The 19,482-nt window shown below is 36.1% G+C and overlaps 1 protein-coding gene across 2 annotated transcripts in view; it reads right to left on the reverse strand.

The window, feature by feature from the left end:
* The window catches only part of lrp1b (LDL receptor related protein 1B), a 320,393-nt gene that overhangs the window by 86,832 nt on the left and 214,079 nt on the right, over positions 1–19,482 (reverse strand). For both annotated transcript variants that reach the window (XM_023337136.1, XM_023337135.1), the window contains exons 33-42: positions 16,901–17,041; positions 16,683–16,808; positions 16,396–16,527; positions 10,704–10,838; positions 9,897–10,026; positions 7,820–7,946; positions 7,531–7,682; positions 6,916–7,040; positions 6,097–6,468; positions 1,216–1,405 (exon numbers count right to left, since the gene is read on the reverse strand). In XM_023337136.1, coding sequence (XP_023192904.1) covers positions 1,216–1,405; positions 6,097–6,468; positions 6,916–7,040; positions 7,531–7,682; positions 7,820–7,946; positions 9,897–10,026; positions 10,704–10,838; positions 16,396–16,527; positions 16,683–16,808; positions 16,901–17,041 — 1,630 coding nt within the window. The remainder of the gene's footprint in view (positions 1–1,215; positions 1,406–6,096; positions 6,469–6,915; positions 7,041–7,530; positions 7,683–7,819; positions 7,947–9,896; positions 10,027–10,703; positions 10,839–16,395; positions 16,528–16,682; positions 16,809–16,900; positions 17,042–19,482) is intronic.

Consider the following 19,482-nt stretch of genomic DNA (forward strand, 5'->3'; position numbering starts at 1 on the left):
GGTAGCTTCTCTGCAGCAGATACAGACTGCATGCCACCTGCACATGTTTGAATGTTCTGTGAAGCAGAACAATAACAGCACTGTGGATCCGGCTGCCTGATGAGATCTGGGTTGTCCGCAGCAGGATATCTAATATTTTACTTTATTTAGTCTAATTCACTGGTATAGAAATTAAGTAATCTTATACCACTTCAATGTATTTCAGATTCTGTTCTGTTACGTTTAATCTACTTGTCTGTACAATATCTGACTTATGCCTTGTTTTATGCTGGTGTATGAGATAAGTCAGACTGATCCAGCACAAAGGTGAAAACAGTAATTAGAATCTAGCAATTAATTTAAGATATAATTTTTAGCATGTTAGTTTACAGAAAAGCCAAATGGAAATTAACAAACTCATCAGAATTGTCAAATTGACAGAGCAATCAAATTAAACTTGACAGTTAAATCAGTTAAATAATAACATAACTTTGTTCTCCTACTGTTTAAAGAATAACACAAATCTGTAAAAAATGTCAAAAATCCAAAATTACTGTCTTAATTTTTAAGAATAGTGTTTATCTTTATATAAGAATTTATTAACAACAACAAAAAAAAAATATATATATATATATATATATATATATATACATATACTGTATATAATAACTTGATTTCTGAATGCAATCCAGGTTTTATGATGCAAACATTTGCAGAATTTAACTAGTAGTTTAAACTTCACATTCTCAGTAAAACTGTGTCAGTTTTACATTCTTAGTAAATCCAAGGTTAACAGCATGGGCAGTATGCACTTAATGTCTCAATTGCTTTTATTCCTCTTTAGCGAGCAGCACACAATTGGCGGATATGAGAGCTTTACTCAGAACATCCTGGCATAATATCAACAACACAAGTTTATGAATGGACTTATACAGGAGCACAGACAATGTCCTACAGCTGACAGAAAGCTAAAACAAAATTTTAAAGAGAAACAATGCTTTCTGCTAATGTTTGGGCATTTAAGGCAGTTTTCTATTTCTAATCTTAATTTGAATAAATAAACTTTAATTAGGTCATGTCAATTTTCAATGCATGTATTTTAAATACAGTTATGCTATTTCTGAATACAGTGCACATACTCTCCATGTATCTAGACAGTATTGTGGGATTAAGTGAATCATACAGTAATTTGATAACCAATGTAAGAGATGTATTTTGAGACAGACGAGTTACAACCTCTGACACTCATCCAGGGCCAGTACGTGCGGGTGGTCTTCCTCTGAAAGAGTGACCACAGCCTGCCTGGAAAAGGCACCGACTCGGTTCTGGTCCACAGTCTGTCTGGAGATGGTAGATGTAGTGGAACTGGTCCAGTACAAGGTGTCCCAAGCCCGGTGGTAAGCCAGACCCTCCACTGAACCCACATCTAAGAAGACAAAAAATAATAAAAAAGAAAGATACAGTTCAGATAAGTAACCATACGTCGCAGCTATAGCAGTATTTTGGCCATGAATCCTGTTTAATTAAAGAAAAGTAGGTACATTTTTATTACTTTGCCAACTGAAATATGTATTCCATTCCATTGGTAATGATAAGAGATAGCATGCTGGTATGAGTGAAAACTGTCACTATGACGACATATACTTAATGTTTTTTCACTGTTTTATCGTTTGTTTGAAAAAATCCTATAAGCATGACTTTGTAACTTTAAGCTATCTGGAAAAGAGAAGGGTTTGTATTTTTGGAAAGCTACCACATCATTTGTTTCGCCCAAATATTTGTTGCAATCTGCAATAAGGCCAATAGATATTACTACGCTACATTCTGTCCTTCTAAAATTTTAACATAATGCTATGGCACTTTGTGTTATTATCAAAATATGCTGCTTACTGTCACTTACACTTGTATCTCAAAAATTTTAAATTAAGGCCAGTCCATGCAGATTTAACAAAAAAAAAAAAAAACTGTTTGCATGCAACAGATGGCAAGCTCTTTTCGTGTTAGACGTGGGATTGTGTTTCTTGGTGATTGACAGAGAAATTACTTCACGGCTCAGTACACTGGACAGACAGCCATTTGTTGACGCCACAGTCACCGAGGAACTGAGTGTGTTTTCATCGCAAACCAATTTCCTAAACACAACATAAGATAAGGCTTTTGCAGCACTCACATGTTATTGTATAGAGGTGAATGACACTGACGGAACCCTCAGTCAGAAACACTATCAGATAATTTGGTCATATCAATATCTAATTACCCACAGTAGTCTACTTGTGTGGACAAGGCTTAAAAATGTCATCTTAATGTAACTTTTGCTTATTATGCACTGCAAAATGAAAAAAAAAGATCAATTGACGTATTCATTGTGCATCAGTTTGTGTGAATACATCTATAAAAGCAGGCATTTTGGCAATTTGCTTGTTTAGAATATACAGATGTGCTGTGTATAAACACAATGCCAAGGTGAAGAGACATCAACAACTGCCTAAGTCAAGCTATGGTAGCTGCCCATTTATTTGGGAAGGTTTATAAAGCTTTTTGAAACTGAAATCCATCCTTCTCCAAATTAAACCCAATGTGATTCTGTGTTCAGAGAAAAAGAAAAGAAAACAAGAGCTACATTTCATGCTTGACAGGCCTCAGCTAGCATGTGAAATGGTAATGCTTAAAGCAGTAAAATTAGAAAAAGACAGAATTGTTGCTTGTTTGGAAGTTTTAGACCGAGAAAGTGTTTTCTCTCAGTGAGGCAGCAAGGCTTAGTGTTGCACTATTCACATGAAAGAACTGGAATACTTCTTCAACAATGTCCTTAGGACAAATAGGACAACAGAATAGATGCCTTGCCATAATACACAGCAAGAAACTTGACTAAAACCAAACACAACCTATCAGTACAAGCACCTCATATGTGTTGTCAAGGTCTGTGGTGGAATAAAGATGATTTGGGCTTGTTTGTTTTAAGCCACAGAACCAGTAGATCACTCAACACAAAGACAACTCCCAAAAACGTTATGAACATCTCAGTAAATTCTCCGTGTGAGTTTTTGCAATGCTCAGAAAACTGCAAAGAACAGTCAGTGAGTTAAATGCTAAAGTTGAGGAACCTTGATGAAGTCTGAACAAAATGGCTTGTTTGGAAGGGTTGCCAGAAGAAAGTCTCTTCTCTAGCAAAATAAAAACAAGCAAAAAAAACACACACAAAAGAAGTGCAAGAACTTTTAAAAGAACATCAGATAAGACCAAAGTTGAGATATCTTGCCATGATGCTCGGTGTGATCTCTGACAAAAACAGACAAAGACAGTATGTCAACACAAACACTTCAAACTAGCTGCAAAGCATAGTGACTTATTCTTTAGCTTTCTATTCCATTTCCATAAGGTCTTACAGAAAATGACAACTTAGAATTACTGCTGTCAAATATATACTTAGTACACCATTGGGTGTTCTTAGTTTGACTCATGACTGTATTCACATTAACAAAAAGTCAGAATCTATCTTTGTTTTATTTGGTTACACAGTTATTAAATATGTTTAACAGAGGCTTTTAAAAAACGAAACAGAAAAATAACAACAAAAAACTCCTTTGTTTTTTTAACAGGAATTAATGAATGTTCATTTCAACAAATATTATTTGTGATATTTTAGTTCAACATAACCTTCTTTGGAATGTTAAATCAGCTCAAACAATAAAGGTGATACCAATACATGCTACTCTAGAAAAGTGTGAAGCTTTAAATATGACTCAACTAAATCACGGGCAGTCTAATCTAAGTTGCTTTATTTCAGGCTTTCAGAACATACACTGTATTATACTAAAATGCAGATATTTGGGTTTGTTAATATGTAAAGCCAAGCTGTGGCATCTATGCCAATTATGCAATTAAATTAATTCGTTTGTTATGGATGGAAAGCTAATTTACTTTGTGTCAATTATTGAAGTTAGGAGGATTTCAAAATAACTGTAGGTGACTTAAATATTAATACAAATTTTGCGTGGCATCCAAATGCAACATATAGCAAATCGGATCTATTCTCATCCTTGTTTTTGCACACTAGTTTTTCTAAACTCATAAACCACCTCTAAAATACTTAAGACTCTGCCTGAGTCAGCTGACAACTAATTAATAGTTTGCAATAAAAGCTGTCTGGCAGCTTGGAGTTGCTCACAAATTGTTGGCCACGCGAGGGAGTAATTAATGGGGGACACAGAGTTTAATTAGGGAAATATGGATGATTAACATCTTCACCTTTCCTCAATGATGGGATTCAGTAAAAAAATAACAAAAGGCCTAATTTTACACACAGTTCAGTGTGATGCTGCCTTAAAGTGCCCTAATGCTTCTAATTCTGCTTTGAACCAACACTAAATACAAAACCGGGGACAGTCACAATGTCCTGAAACTAATCTTTGCATTATGGCTGCATACAACGTGAATATGTGATAGTGTTGTTGACTGAAAAACTCAAACAGTGTTTCAGCGAAATTTTTGGACCTCTTTCATTCTGCATTTCACAAGTGGCAAGGCGTGAAGGACACTAACACTCCTGACAGATGGTTCTTGATAATGCCTGTTCATTTCAAGAAGATAAATAAATAAGCAGAAAGCTCCCTCAGCAGGAGCGTGGGAGATGGAATGGGGGATGGGTGAGAATGGATCAGTAACACTCTGCTAGTCTTCCTGTGTAAGAAGAGGATGGGAAGGTGCTGAGCTCTGCTCCCTGTGGAAACTTTGTAGAATGGCAGAGAAGGCAAGCTGTGGAGAACAGACACTTCAGCTGTTTATCTCACGCCAACCATGCTCATCAAGATGGGATTGGCTGACATTTGGTAATTAATAAATTACCAAATTACCAATTAAATAAATTTAATTGGTAGCAGTGAACAAGGAGGAAGCCTAGAAACACATAAGGAATAGTTGGCTTGAAATTAATGGGGGGTTTTAAAGAGTAAAAGGTGAAAAAACCCAGAATCCCTTGTGACATTGACCCAAACAGATGCAATTGATTCTTTGTAGTCAGCAACACAGCCATTTAATCAAAAATAAAGTAAAAAACTCTACCTTGTTGAAAGTCATCAATGCAGAAACATGGATGACTGAAACCTGAGTGCTCAGGGTTCATTTAGATATCTCCTAATGTAGGGGTGACACCATTTATACAGTATAAACCTGCACTTGTGGGCACTCGTGGTATGAAGAGCTGTAAAATAAATACATTTTAATTTCTCAAGCATAATCACTAATTTTTTTAGAAAAAAGCCAGGCTGCAATTTGTGTCCAGTAATTTTTGTATTTACCAATTGTTGATTGTTTACTTTCCAGCAGTATTAACAAACAGCATAAAATCTAACAGTTGGTATGGAGATTTAGTGACATTAAGATACCGCTCTTTACTGCAGTTTCTAATGCCTGCTCTGGAAGATTTGGCACCACCTTTTCCTTCCTGCAGACTGTTTGTGGAGGCAATAGCTTGATACCACATCCAGCAAAGTAGTCAGTGATAAATAATAGGCCTCTATACTTAGTCATATAATCCATCAATACCAAAAGTCATGGCTTGCTAATTAGAAGTCTCTAGAAACTCTGATCAACTTTAAAAAGTATATATAAACATATGGTCTGAACTATATATATATATATATATTATATATATATATATAGTTCAGACCAAAAGTTTGGACACACTTTCTCATTGAATTCAATGAGAAGGTGTGTCCAAACTTTTGGTCTGAACTGTATATATATATAAATAATGCTGTAGCTACAATAATTTAGTTCAAATAACTGTACCACAGACGATTTAGTTAAAAATAGCTTCCAAACATGTGAACTGAATATATGCACTCAAATAAAAGACTGGTTTTAAATAAGAATATCTGTAAGAGAGGATGTCACTGTAGACTTTTACCAGAAGTGTCAATAAATGTGTCCGTGGCTGTAAACATGGCAAAAAAGGTATCATGAACCATCTGAAATTATGTGCTTTTACACAGGGCTACCTTAAAGTCCCAAAATTTATGTGCACATAAGAGCATGTCTGCAATAAAGAAAAGGTGGGTAAAAGAAAGTAATTAATCTATAGCGGGAACACATTTTGCCAGAATGAAATCCACTTACTTTCTGCAATAATATATCGTCCTGCCCAGTCGTCGTTAATAATCTGTATATTTCCATAATGCGCATCACTGAAAAAGATGCGGTTGGTCCCAGATTTGCTCTGATTGTAGTCAAAGGCCAGTGCAACAATGTTCTTGAAGAAAGCTGGATTTTCCAGTGGCTGAACCGGTGAGTTGAGGTCGTTTTCATCTGAGAGGTGGATGCTTTTCAGGATAGTCCTTTCAGAGAAGAGTAAATAACCTTCATAGCGCTCGCAGGCAAAACCATCGTCTGCCAAGCGACCGTGGGCACAGGAGCAGGTTCGCCGACCGCTTCCCAGGTGAAAGCACAACTGCTGGCAGCCTCCGTTGCCCCTGGCACAGGGGTTGGTGCCTTCAAACCACAACACATGTTCAGTTACCAGCTTGCCTTATTTCCTGCTTTGTGCAGTCAGGTATAATTTGTCCTGCCTATATATGACAGATGGAAAACAACTATGGCAAGTAAAGAGCCTTGGAATATCATATTCCTGGAATTTAATCATATTTGATCATATTACATCCACTACCTTCAACATAACATTGCTAACATTTGAAGACTGATAAACATTAATAATTGTGCTACTTCTTAACTCCCACTACATTGACATTACTATCAGGTGCATCCTCACCTGCACTAGTCCAAAATTTGATATTTTAAGCTTAACAAATAAACTTGATTGATTTATGTACTTGAAAAAAATAATAAAACTGGAGATTTATGTGTCAAACAAATTACAAAAAATGCAAATTGACACAATGTGTAATGAAAAATGAATCAGAATACAAAGTTAAATCCTACCTTTTTCCCTATCTCTGTTGAAAACTGTCACATCTTTTAAATTGACCCCTAGACCACTCTTCATGGTTACATCCTCACTGGCGTCAGTCTTAAAAGCTCGCCGGATTGAGCCATTGGAATGGGCCCTGAACATCATTAACAAAAAAAAAGATGGCAACTAATAAATATATGTTTAAGAGATGTTCTAGTCTAAGTTTTGGTTGAGGCAAGTTGAAGGGATAAAAAAGAAACAGCATTTTCTCGATAGAACTGATAAAAAAGGGACTAAAATTATTCTTTTGCTCTTCTTTCCACAAAAAAAGAAATGCATGCAGGTTAGTTGCACAGGAAATTAGGGAGAAGTAAATTAACCGTTTTTACGACTAGTTTAAGTGTGAGTCGTGAAAAACACGAGCCTAAATAAGCCATTATAACAGGGATGAAGAAGGATTTAGGATGCTGGTGACAAACATTTCTGTCTGCATTCACAAAAATAGGCTTTGACTTTTGGTAAGAACAATTGCTTTTTGTAATATTTTCACACGAGACACTTGTCGTCTTAGGTTGATGTAAAGTTAAAATACAGGGCCTTGCAGGCCAGGGAATTTGAGTGTATTTAGGAAAATAATAAATTACCTGTCAGACCAGTAGATGTAAGGCCCAAACACAGCCACAGAGAACAGGTCTACGTTGGCCGCTGACATTACAATCTCCCGGCTCTCACCTGTTTCAAGGTTGATCCTCTCGATCTTATCTGTGCGTGCGTCGCACCAATATAATGTGTTTTCCTGGAAGGTAATTTAAAAAATGCAGATCAAAGACCCACCATCTTATGCACATTAAAATTTCAGAAAATGATGAAAGAGGGGGTGTAGAATATCCGAGTATATCAGGTTGAAGACAATGCTTGTGTTGTAGACTGTACCTCAAAGTCTATGGAAATCCCATTGGGCCATACGATGCCTGAATTAACAAGGGTAACTTGGTCTGAACCATCCAGACGAGAGCGGCCAATGCAGGGATTCTGCCCCCATTCGCTCCAGAAAAGGTAACTGTCAAGCATAATTGGACCCACATAAAAAGTGACTTTTACCCACTTGGCTTAATTTCCACAAAGAGAATAAGACAATGAAGCAAACCCACATTGGACACAGCGGGCTTAAGCGCTACAAGATAGAACAGATTACTGGACTTCAGGTGTTGATTACTGCCAGTATGTGGTGCCTAACAAAAAATAAAAGCTCTACAATAAAACATATCTTAGACTGCAGATTATGTTTTGTCCTTGTTTGACACCCAGAACAACCCCTTACATTGGTTTTGATCCTAAGTTTAACAGAGTACCTATTAAAATACTTCAAGTGAGGACTTAGATGTCATCTGTCAATCTCTGTAATTTTCGAAAAAATGTTCTACTGATGTTAACCTGCAATTATTAGCGCTCCAGGTCATTAAGAGATGTATTGACATTGATGTCATGGTAAATTTATATAAGGGTTTGCCAACTGTGCCTCGTTAGTCAGTGGATGTGACAATATCAGGTAGTCCTTGCAACTAGGCAGCATTGGGATTTAAGGCAAAAACATATGGGAAGCACCAAGGTGAAACATCTGACATGCATACATTTTCAATATTGACACATATTGGATGTGTCTAAACTGTGCTGAAACAGATTTAGCACAATTAGTGACTCAGCATATTACATGGCTGCAACTTGATATATTTAGCCATCTGGGTGTGGTGAAGATGACCTGTCAAAGTTCAAATCGAGCATCAGAATGAGAAAAAAGGAATGAATTTACTTCCAACAGCGTACAGTTGTTGGTGCCAGACAGGTAGTTCTCTGAGTAATTCAGAAAACAGCCATTATACTTGGATTGTCATGCAAACCATCTCATAGGTTTAAAGAAAATGGTCTAAATAGGGAAAACAGTAATGTGAGCAGCAGTAATGTGAAGGAAAATACCTTGTTGATGTCAGAGGTCAATGGAGAAAAGGGAGATTGATTTGAGATGATAGAAATGTACTAGTAGTTTTTTCACCACTCGTTAAAAAGAAAACCATACTGGGTGTCATTCCTGTCAGGAAACTGAGACTACAGTTCACACAGATTCATCAGAATTGGACCACAGGTTGGAAACTGCTGCTTGATTCCATGAGTCTCAATTTCAGCTGCAACATTCATTTAGAAGGAATTTTATTTAAACCACATGGAAACAGATTCATGCTGCAGATATGGCTCCTGCTGGTGTAATTGTTTCATTGTTCATAAATCGACTGAATTATGAAAAACTATACATAGTTTTAAAGATGGCTTCAGATAAGTAGCTATGAGAGAAATGCTTTGAAACATATCTTAACAATTACATGCTGGAATAAAAAATCATGAACAATAATCTGTTTCAAACAACTTGACATATTTCCAGTTGTTGTGCGCATCATCACAACCACACACCACAAATCACACATTTCTGAGGATTGGGTCTTTATGATTATTATCTAGATAACTACATATACAGTATATCTATAGTCTGCTCTTAATGTTTCACTGCTTTCACCTCTGACTACTCAAACATATGTTTATCAGTTGGCTAAACTGTGGGAAATGCCAGGAAAATGTTTTTAATATAGATTCTCAATTGTCAATATCGAGGCAATCTGGCATGAATCACTAAGAATACCCTTTTCTCAATGTTTCTGTTTGATGCTGACATTAACAGAAGCTGCATGTGTGGTCTAATGCTCAGCAAAGCTGGCAAGTAATTGGCTGACTGAATAGCTGCATCAATAAGCAGGTAAACAAACATGAAACTGCTCGAGTGCTCAGACAAGGTCTGGTGTGAAAACCAGTTTTTCTCATTAAGGAAAACGACACAGTTAAAGTAATAATCAGTTTTCTATACATCCTCATACATTCAAAAACCCAACTGATCCCATGTATTGCAGCCTGTTGCATTGCAAAACTGGACAACAAAATCATAAAACAGAGAGACATTCCTCACCCTTTTTGTGGATGAACAGCAATGGCTCTTGGTTGATCAAGTCCTTCAGATATCACCACTGAGCGGTATGCACCGTTAAGGCGGGAGATTTCAATCAGATTAAAACCGTGATCTGTCCAGTACAGGTTTCCTGTGTAGACACAAAAAGTTAATGCAAAATAAATATACTCTACAATAGACAGGAATAAAGTGTGAGTATATGGTCAGGAAGACAGAAACCAGCTATTTATGTATGGATACATATATTTGTTTTCACCACTGTTTTAACTGATTGAGGTGTTTCAGTCAATAACATGTATTTGTAATTTATTACAGTAGTTGGGGAATCCAAGCCCATTTAAAACCTTAAAAATGAGACAGTTAAGTCACTGAATGAAAATTCAGTGACTTAAAATTTAAAATACACCACTTCAAATGAAAACAAGAAAAGCTATTGTAAGAGAAAACTTGTAAGGTGAACTTAATGGTATGAGAATTCTTAACATGTTCTTTAAATCCGACACCATAAAAAATTTTACACCACATCTAGAGTTTTTTGTTACGAAATACGTCCTTCTGTAAACATATTTTAAATAACTTCAAAATTCAGTACATTAAGTCATGTTGAATTTGTACTCTTGCAATGAATGATTTTACTTTGTTTGCTGAAAAGTTTTTTTTTTTTTTAATGAGGAGCAGCATCAAACCTAAGCTTCTACATCGTGCGTTAACTAGACACAGTAAACAGAAATGTAAATTGTTCACTGTCAATAGCAAGCTGACACCCTGTAGTAATAACACCATGGACTGGGGAGACACAATACTGACCAGCGATCCAGTCAACAGCGATGCCTTCGACTCGACTGATGCCTGTAGTAATGACGTCTTCCCGCCAGGTCTGATCACGTTTGGCACGGGATATTCTGTTGAGCCCCATATCTGTCCAGTACACTGTGTCATTTCCTGAAAATTACACCATACCATTAATGACAGGAGATAATAGGATGATGAATGCTGCTGTCATGGATGTAGTTACAGTTTTAAACAACGCCAAATTTTACTTTAGCACTGTCAGTATTACCAAATGTCATATAGTGCTAGAAAGGACCTCAAATTAGGGGCAGCATAAGTACAAAATATGACGCTGGAGTATACAGGTACATCTCAATAAATTAGAATCAAAAAGAGTAATTTATTTCAGTAGTTAGAAAAAAACAATATTGCATATCTAGATTTATTTCACACAAAATGACACATTCCTGTTCATTTTGATGATTACAGCAAGCAGCTAATGAAAATCCAAGTCAGTTTCTTCCTAAATTTAAAGATTACTTCAAAGACCAACAGAGTATGTTTTTTTTTAAACTGAAACTTAACTGAAAAACTTAACTTTAACTGAAAATATTTGACTATGTGTGTAATGAATCCACTTAATATATGAAATGAAATTTTAAAACTGTGCTACTGAAATTTCTGATATTTTAATTTATAGAAAAGTCCTTTTAGTTTTCAAAGCAGTGCACAGTAAGTCCTTAAGAATTTGGTAAATTCACCATGCTGTATTTGCAGTGGAGCCTCCAAGTCCGACTCTCCACAGGTTGTTAAGAGCTTACCTAGCATCAGACATTTAATTGCACCATCTTGTTCCTCATGCCTTCACACTCTGTTAACACAAAGATGACATATGACAGAATACAGCTGCGGGGCTTTCATCTGTTCTGCTCTGGCAACCTGGCTTCCATAACGATATGTAAATGAAATGTGCATGCTGTCAGGTGCTGATCCTGGATGGGACTTAGCGCTACATTTGCATGTTCACTTGCCCAAAGAATTAAAGGCTGTGGCAATCATTGAATTTTGTACTTGGACTCAGCTAATTTCTTTTCCAAAAGCTGCAGTCACACTCAAAAGGGCTATTGACCTTCAGAGTCTCTTTTAAATAGTCTGGTTTGAAGCTTTTTATTTGTATATTAAGTAAGTTGCGATATTATTAATATTTATCTAAGAAATCTAACTATGTTTTCTTGGACTTTTTATTTGAAAAAAATAAGTGACAGGCTAATAAGTATTTTTTGAAATCACAATCAAGTAAAATGATTAAAATCTTCACTGCCTAACAATCCTTCATTGCACAAATTGTTTAAGCTTAATATAAAATTTAAAAGTTGAAATATTTCCTCAATAGATTTTGTTGAGTAAACAACAGTAAAGACAGTGCACAGAATTCAAAGTTTCCATTGGTTCATATGAAAGTGAAAGTTACTTGGTGTTGCTTTCATTCCAGCTTATTTGAATGAAGGAATTCACAACAAATATCACCCAAGGAGCTTCAATAAATAGCAAACCAGAGTTTATACCAAAATATTTCAAAACTAGCGCAAATTCAACTCAGATCAGACAAGTTCCTTTCAATACAATCGATTCAGATGTAGATCAAACTACAAACTATTCAATTTAATCCTAATTATAGGGAAGAAGGAACAGGAAAGACACACAAAAATACACACTATTCCGGGATTAATATAAAACTAAAAACAAAGAATACACAGATCTAATGGCATCAATAGTTCTATTAGTGTTCTTGTCCAATAAAGAAAACAGAAAAACACACAAATACTGATTTAAGGGAGATGGAAAGAAATACAGACAAGAGTTCAAACAATTACTGACAGCAATGCAATGGCTTTGTTAGGAAAACAGGCACAGCAAAGCACATATTACTTTGCCACAAAGGTGTTCTACAAAAAGAAACAAAACTGAAGTTCCAAAATTTATGCCAGCAGCACCTCCGTTACTAGTGGCATACTGGAAAGAAAAACAACTTAAAGTAGCACTGTGCAAGAAGAACTTTTTATAGAATTAAATCCAAAGTACACAAGAAGTGGCAGCAATGGCTCCATCAATAAATTTGTCTAGAAAAAATAATTCCTAAACCAAAATTAGTACCTAAAGTAATGGCAGAAGTAGCTCAACAAATTACATTATCCAGGAAAAAGACACAGCTAAACACAGAATCATGGAATACTTTCTACAAAAAATAAAAATAAAACAGGATATAAAAGTTATTGGCAGTTCTATGCTCAGTACAGCCATTTGGTAGAAGAGTAGACAGGAAGGAAAGATTACCAAAACAAAACAAAATAAAATCACTGGTTCAGAATGACTTTTTATGAAAAGAAATGCACACAAGCAGAGTTAAAAAAACAAACAAAAAAACAACCTTTATGCCCATCAACAACCTGTCTAAGAAAGGGACCCCCGAGGGTGTGTCTTCATGTGAGAATGTACTCAATACTAAAAAAAAAATATATAATCAGGAAGGAAAATGTAAATTTAGAACCATTTTAAAATGTTTAACATGAATTAGGATATCTAAACATTGGTTTTCATGTAAATGCTAACAGAGGTCTCCTATTTTCCTTTATAAAGGGAATCCTTTCCTCACCCTTGCATATTTACCTTCATGAAAACTTTAAAAAGTACATAAAATCACCACGCTAATTGATTCCTTTATATCTTCACTATCTGAATGCTATAAGCATGTAGCTGCGTGAGCAGGCAATAGCTTTTATACAGAATTTATTTGCTTCAGCAGCAGAATATATTCAGAGTATTTGTCAGCATGAAAGGTCAATTGTTATCGTCAGATATTATGCAAGAAAGCACAAAGGTAACAGATGACAACCACGGCAGCATTATGGCACCTTAAGCTGATACCATTTTGGAAACACGCCAGAGCCTGATATAATAAATGACTCATTGTGTTACATACATTTTGTTTAAATACTAGGAAGTTAGGGTTTGTAAAGAAATAGAAGAAGTTAATAAATCCTGTAGATTCAGGTGGATCCAATCTAAAATACTAGGAAGTTAGGGTTTGTAAAGAAATAGAATAAGTTAATAAATCCTGTAGATTCAGGTGGATCCAATCTAAAAATTTTGCCATTTTTTTTCTTTTCTTTTTGTACTATAATTTAAATTCATATTCTAAAACTTTATTGCATAAACTGAAGAGTATTTGCACAAAACAACAACAAAAAAAAAAACAGTAGCTAAGAATCATAACGTTGGAGATGTACAGGCTGAAAGATAATGTTATTTAAAATGAATATCCCCAAGCAGCAAGGCGTGAACAGAGGTTGCAACACAAAAAAACTCAAGAGCGATGGGCGTTAATAGATATTTGCTTTAGTGTTTCACAGCTATTATAGAGGTGTGTGTGCAGGGACGTGTGTGTGTGCGTGTTTGAGAGAGAGAGAGACTGCAATAACTGCAAACATGTAAAGGGAGGGAAAAAAGGCAAAAACTGACAGCTGAGGAATATAAAAAAGAAATATAATCAGCAATTTAAATATCACATAAAAATGAGACAGAAAACAGCCCAAAAGCTGGGCTTTCAAACAGTTGTCAGAGATGGTATCTGCTTTATTGTGCAGATTTGCTAATGCCTGGAATCAGCTTTCTAAAATAATTTCAGCCACTGTTTAAGTGGCAGTTAGCTGTAAAAATGCTGTTTTTATGTTTCTGCATTCATCCTGACAAAGCAAAGCTTTATCAAATTTGAAAGTTACACAGTCCTTTAAATCTAAGCAATGCTATGGTAGTACTGACAATCAATGCAGAAATGTGTCTGTTCTTCAACTGCACCGCAGCTCAGCTTAAACGATAAGAAAGTGGAATATTTCTTTGAAGTTTTCTGAAAAAAATTAAAAAATTACTGAATGATGATGTTTCAGACATAGAAAATCCAAGAAACAAGTGTTGAAACTTTTATTTATTTTGTCAGGGCCAATTTTTGTGACTTGTTAATGCAACATAAATTGTTTTTTAGACATGAATAGCCTACCTTTTCATAAACTCTGTAAAAGTACCAGCATACAATGCTTTACGAAAGTATCAATAGTATTCAAAGTTTTTAATTAAAAGTTTTTAATCGCTTCACCACCTCAAACTTCAATGTAGTTTGTTGATTTATTTTATGTGATAAACCTACACAAAATAACGTAAACTGTGCACTGTAACAAAGACAATGCATAAGTTATAAAAGTAGGCAATGTTTTCATCTAAACCATTCCATTGTTACTCCAGCTGTTTGTTTTAGGTAGCGTCCTAGTGTTTGGATTGATGCCCATTACATGCAGGTGGACTCTGTTCATTAAGTGACCTCTACAGGCAGCTGGACTGGATCTTATTTTGGGGTATCCGAGTAAAGGGTAAAGAATGTGTAACACTTAGAAATGATTTAGATATGAATCGATATTTATGGTTATAGGTTGACAAAACTTAAAATACTCAAATAGCAGAGATATTTTTGAAATGCATATTACATTGTTACTAAACCCTTTCATTTATGATCCCTTTGGGATGTTCAGTCATTAACTAATTAAAGCAACTGTTAAAAGTAAGGTTAAGGTAAAAGCCCTAATATAGTAATTAAAAGTTCACACCACAAAAGGTTTAACAACAGATAAAACTACCAAACTTCGCTGAAAATCTTGAAACATTACAAATTATCAGCAGACAAAGCTCAGTGCTGCAATGGAGATATTTGGTTAACACTCTAATTGCATGTTTCTGTTGCATTAATTGTCCCTCCCACCTGGTAAAGCCATGGGCCAGTTGTTATTACCACAAGAAACGCGTTTAGCAAGCAACCACTTTGAGTTAAGATGATTTCAGTTACAGTAATTAGCTGAGCAATAGCGGACATGATGTGGGTGGACAGCCCATCTGCTGGTTTCCAAGGAGAAGATGTTTGTTGTGTTAGCATTTAGATGATATTCCATTACCCTTTCCACCAATCAAACTCAAGTGCTTTTAGAGAAATCAGGAGTGTAACCTCACCAGTTCAATCACTGAAGCATCCAACTTTGTGCAGTTTAAGCTTTCAAATAAAGAAAAACTGCTTCACTGCAATTGAAATGTGTTATTTCAAGTGAACTCTATAAACATTTACAAAGAGATAACTTGTCCAAGGTTTGTTGGCTCTTTATATACCAATATCTTACATCTACATTGTTGCTAGGTTAACAATACCTAACAAGGTATTGTTAGTTGAAGACCTTTCTATTAATCTGACTTTCAACTTTATGGAAAGTAATGTCATGTTAAATTTTCAGACTTTTTCTGACTACAATTTCTACATGTTTATCACATTCTAGACTCTTTAGTAGAAAATATACATTTCCAACCTCAATATTTATTTTATTTCTTACTATACAATAAAAAACATTTTGCTTCATGTGATATTTTAAATAGACTTATTTTTAAAACCATGTTTAGTTCAACCTGTACTTAAATATGTCGGTTTTAAATTCTATGTCTGTCCAATTGTGGTTTGGTAAAATCATATGCGTTACAGCTCTGCTCAGTGAAAGTGTTTTTCCTGTCTTTTAGTTATTGTGTAAAACGTATTCACTGCAAATGACTGTCTTGACCTAGGTGGGAACACAAAAACTGACCAAAAACATATTAGATCTTGAGAACTAGATCTAACATGGTCTTCTAATTTATATCATACCTGCATGAAAATCAACCCCCACAGCAAACAGGGTTCCTGTGATGGGCATGAGGGCTTCACTGTTGTCATTCGGGTCTAATGCAATTCCACGGATTCCCTCATGGATGGAATACAGTAAAAATGAGCCAACACCTAAAGAATGACAGAAATACCTGTTACAAACCTTTATCAGCTATCACATATATTTAAATATACCTAATAATTTCTAAGCTTTGATGTGGGTATCACTAACACACTTTAATGCAATCTTACCTTGAAAGTGATGTGTACCTTAAAGCATTTCTTACCTTCACAGGATGTACGATCGCTGCGCAGATGATATCCAACAGTGCAGGAACAACTGCGGGTGTTCTCTGAGGTTGGGAAGCAGAGCTGCGAGCATCCTCCATTGTTCACTTGGCACGAATTTCTTCCTGAATGAAAAGCATAACCAGCAAATGCAAACAGTAAGATATTATAGATGGATACTTGCATATAATATGTATATAATTTTGTGTCTTCTTACCTTTATGGCCCTCCCTGTCGTACACTTTCATATGGACAACACCACTTGTCTTGTTTCTCAGAATCAAAAAGTTCCGTCCATCTCTTTTGGTGACTGTCCCCAGCTGTGCTGATTCATCATCAGCCCACCACAGTTTGCCACCTGTAAACATAAACCTCATTTGCTGATTTCTGTTGTTTGTGTAAGTCAGTTTCCTCAATAGTGTTGCTAGTAATCCATGGAGTTGCTTCTGGTAAAACCATATACAAATAAATTAAAAACATGTACATGGCTTTATTTATGCTTTTTTTTATTAGTATCACATTAGAGCTTTCTTAAATAACTTAGATTGTGTCTGTAAGATGTTCATTCAAATCTACAAAAGCACATTTTGGTTAAAAATAACATTTTAAAGGAAGCTTAGAGGAGGCAAGAACATAATATCAGAATTCATCAATTATTCGAAGTGCAAGTGTTAAGTTTCATCTTGCACTAAAATTCCAAATGGATACAGCTTTCATGTCAGAAAGCCATTTAATAATTTATGTATTCTCTGAGCTGATATAAGATTAATGTATAGTATATTCTGTCCCCTGCTATGTTCACTTGCTAGCTGCTGATGACGTGCATTTTTCAGTTGCTTTGAATCATACTCCCATTGATATTCAGTTTCTTCTACAGCAGCTTTTCTCGAACCTCAACAAAAAAAGGGAGTGGGCAAGACAGTGATGTCCAACCCATGTCAACAGATAGATGCCTCTGGCACCGGTTCAACTGAGAACATGCACTTGCAGTTGTTATGCGTCATAATGTTTTAACATCTCTACTCTCACTGGTTGCCTCTCTGTGACAGAAAACAAAGCCCCCTGGGCCTAAGTATCTCAGCCACCAGGAGCTTTGGTGATAAGTGTGTCTCTAAAAAACACACACACACCCACCCCAGCCCTCTGACCCTCAGCATACTGAGTCCATCAATGAGTTCTACCTTTTTCCTCAGGACAATTCTGACCTGACATGAATGTTCAAAATAAAGCAGAAAGTGCTGAAGAGTTTAATGTCTCTTTCTCACTGTATGTTGAACCTTAAGCACGACATAGTATCCTGGCGATGGAGAAAATATGAATGCTTCTGCAAAGGAGTGAAAGTGTGGAGAAAAAAATATGCCTAAAACATTATGTCTTGGGCCGTGCTGTGGTGGCGCAGCGGGTTAGCACGCCCCACGTTTGGAGGCCTTAGTCCTCAACGTGGACGTCGCGGGTTCGACTCCTGGTCCCGACGACCTTTGCCGCATGTCTTCCCCTCTACTCACCCCCCTTCCTGTCTGCCTACTGTCGAAAAAATACGAGCCACTAGCGCCGCAAAAACTCTTCGGAGAAAAAAAAAAAAAATTATGTCTTTATGGGTGGGCAAATTCAAAAAGTTTTTTTAAAAAAAGAAAAGAGTCATATTAAAATAAAGAAATCTAAATCAGATACAAAAACAAACCCTGGATTATGAACCTGTCACAACTCTTCTGTGGAGACCTTGAGAAGGCGCAGAAGAACTACACAGCTAAGCAGTAGCAGCAACCATTCAGTAAATGACTCCTTTCTTTAATGCAGTGCGATTTAAAAGAACATTTCATTTTATGTTTTTCTCTAATTCAACCAAGCCAAGCAGCACTCTTTGGGCCATAACTGAGTGCAGTGGAATATCCTTCAGGATTTTTGTTGCGACCAAATTAAAATGAAGAACATTTCTGTAGTTGACACTTTAAATTCTATAGAGATTAGGATCATTTCTTTCCTGTTTAGACTATCCAATCAGGCATTCTTTTAAAGTCCCACACTTTTTGATTTATCACAAAAACAGAAAAGCAGACAAACACAGAAGCACTCAGAGGAGCAATTCCTCATTGCACTGAGTGCTTGAGTGTGAATGCTAACCTTAAAATCGAATGTAGGCCGCATTTCCAAAAATCAGTCAAGTGCACATGAAGAAGAGTGACAGTCTACATGCAGTTTACAAAACATTACGCCCCAGAGGGCATGCTGGCTGAGATTAGCTTTGCACCTTGTGTTAATTTGATGCCACAGGGACCACTGGCTAGATGTGATTGCTCGCTTGTGGCACATCATATTCAATTTCCACTTCAACGGCTTGTTTGATCAAAGACAAGCCAAGGCTGATGGATCACTCACACCTTCAAAATGGAAGCCCTCAAGGCAATTCAATTATTACAGAGCCTAAAGACCTGCATGGGTTGACCTTGTGTTTCCAGTAGTTCTGTAATTACACCATTTGGCAACCAGCGGTAGACAACATCAAGGTGTGTTTGCAGAGTGAAACAAGAACCCTCCATTAGGACTGAATATTTGACCCTACTTTATCACTACTCCATATTGGGGTTTTTTTTTACTGGTTGAATTTGTGCACCACTTCCCCCTTTATGTGTGTATCAAATATCAGTAAATCAGAGTTCTGAATTAACCATTTTTTAAAAAAAGGCCACCTGCTGAATGAACCTTTATTAAAGCACTGACACGATTCATAATGATAGGTCTGCTCAGTGTGCATCACTTTAGTCACCGCTGAGGACACAATAGTCTCTGTGATGACACATT

Source organism: Xiphophorus maculatus, chromosome 7 (assembly GCF_002775205.1).
Source record: "Xiphophorus maculatus strain JP 163 A chromosome 7, X_maculatus-5.0-male, whole genome shotgun sequence".
NCBI lineage: Eukaryota > Metazoa > Chordata > Actinopteri > Cyprinodontiformes > Poeciliidae > Xiphophorus > Xiphophorus maculatus.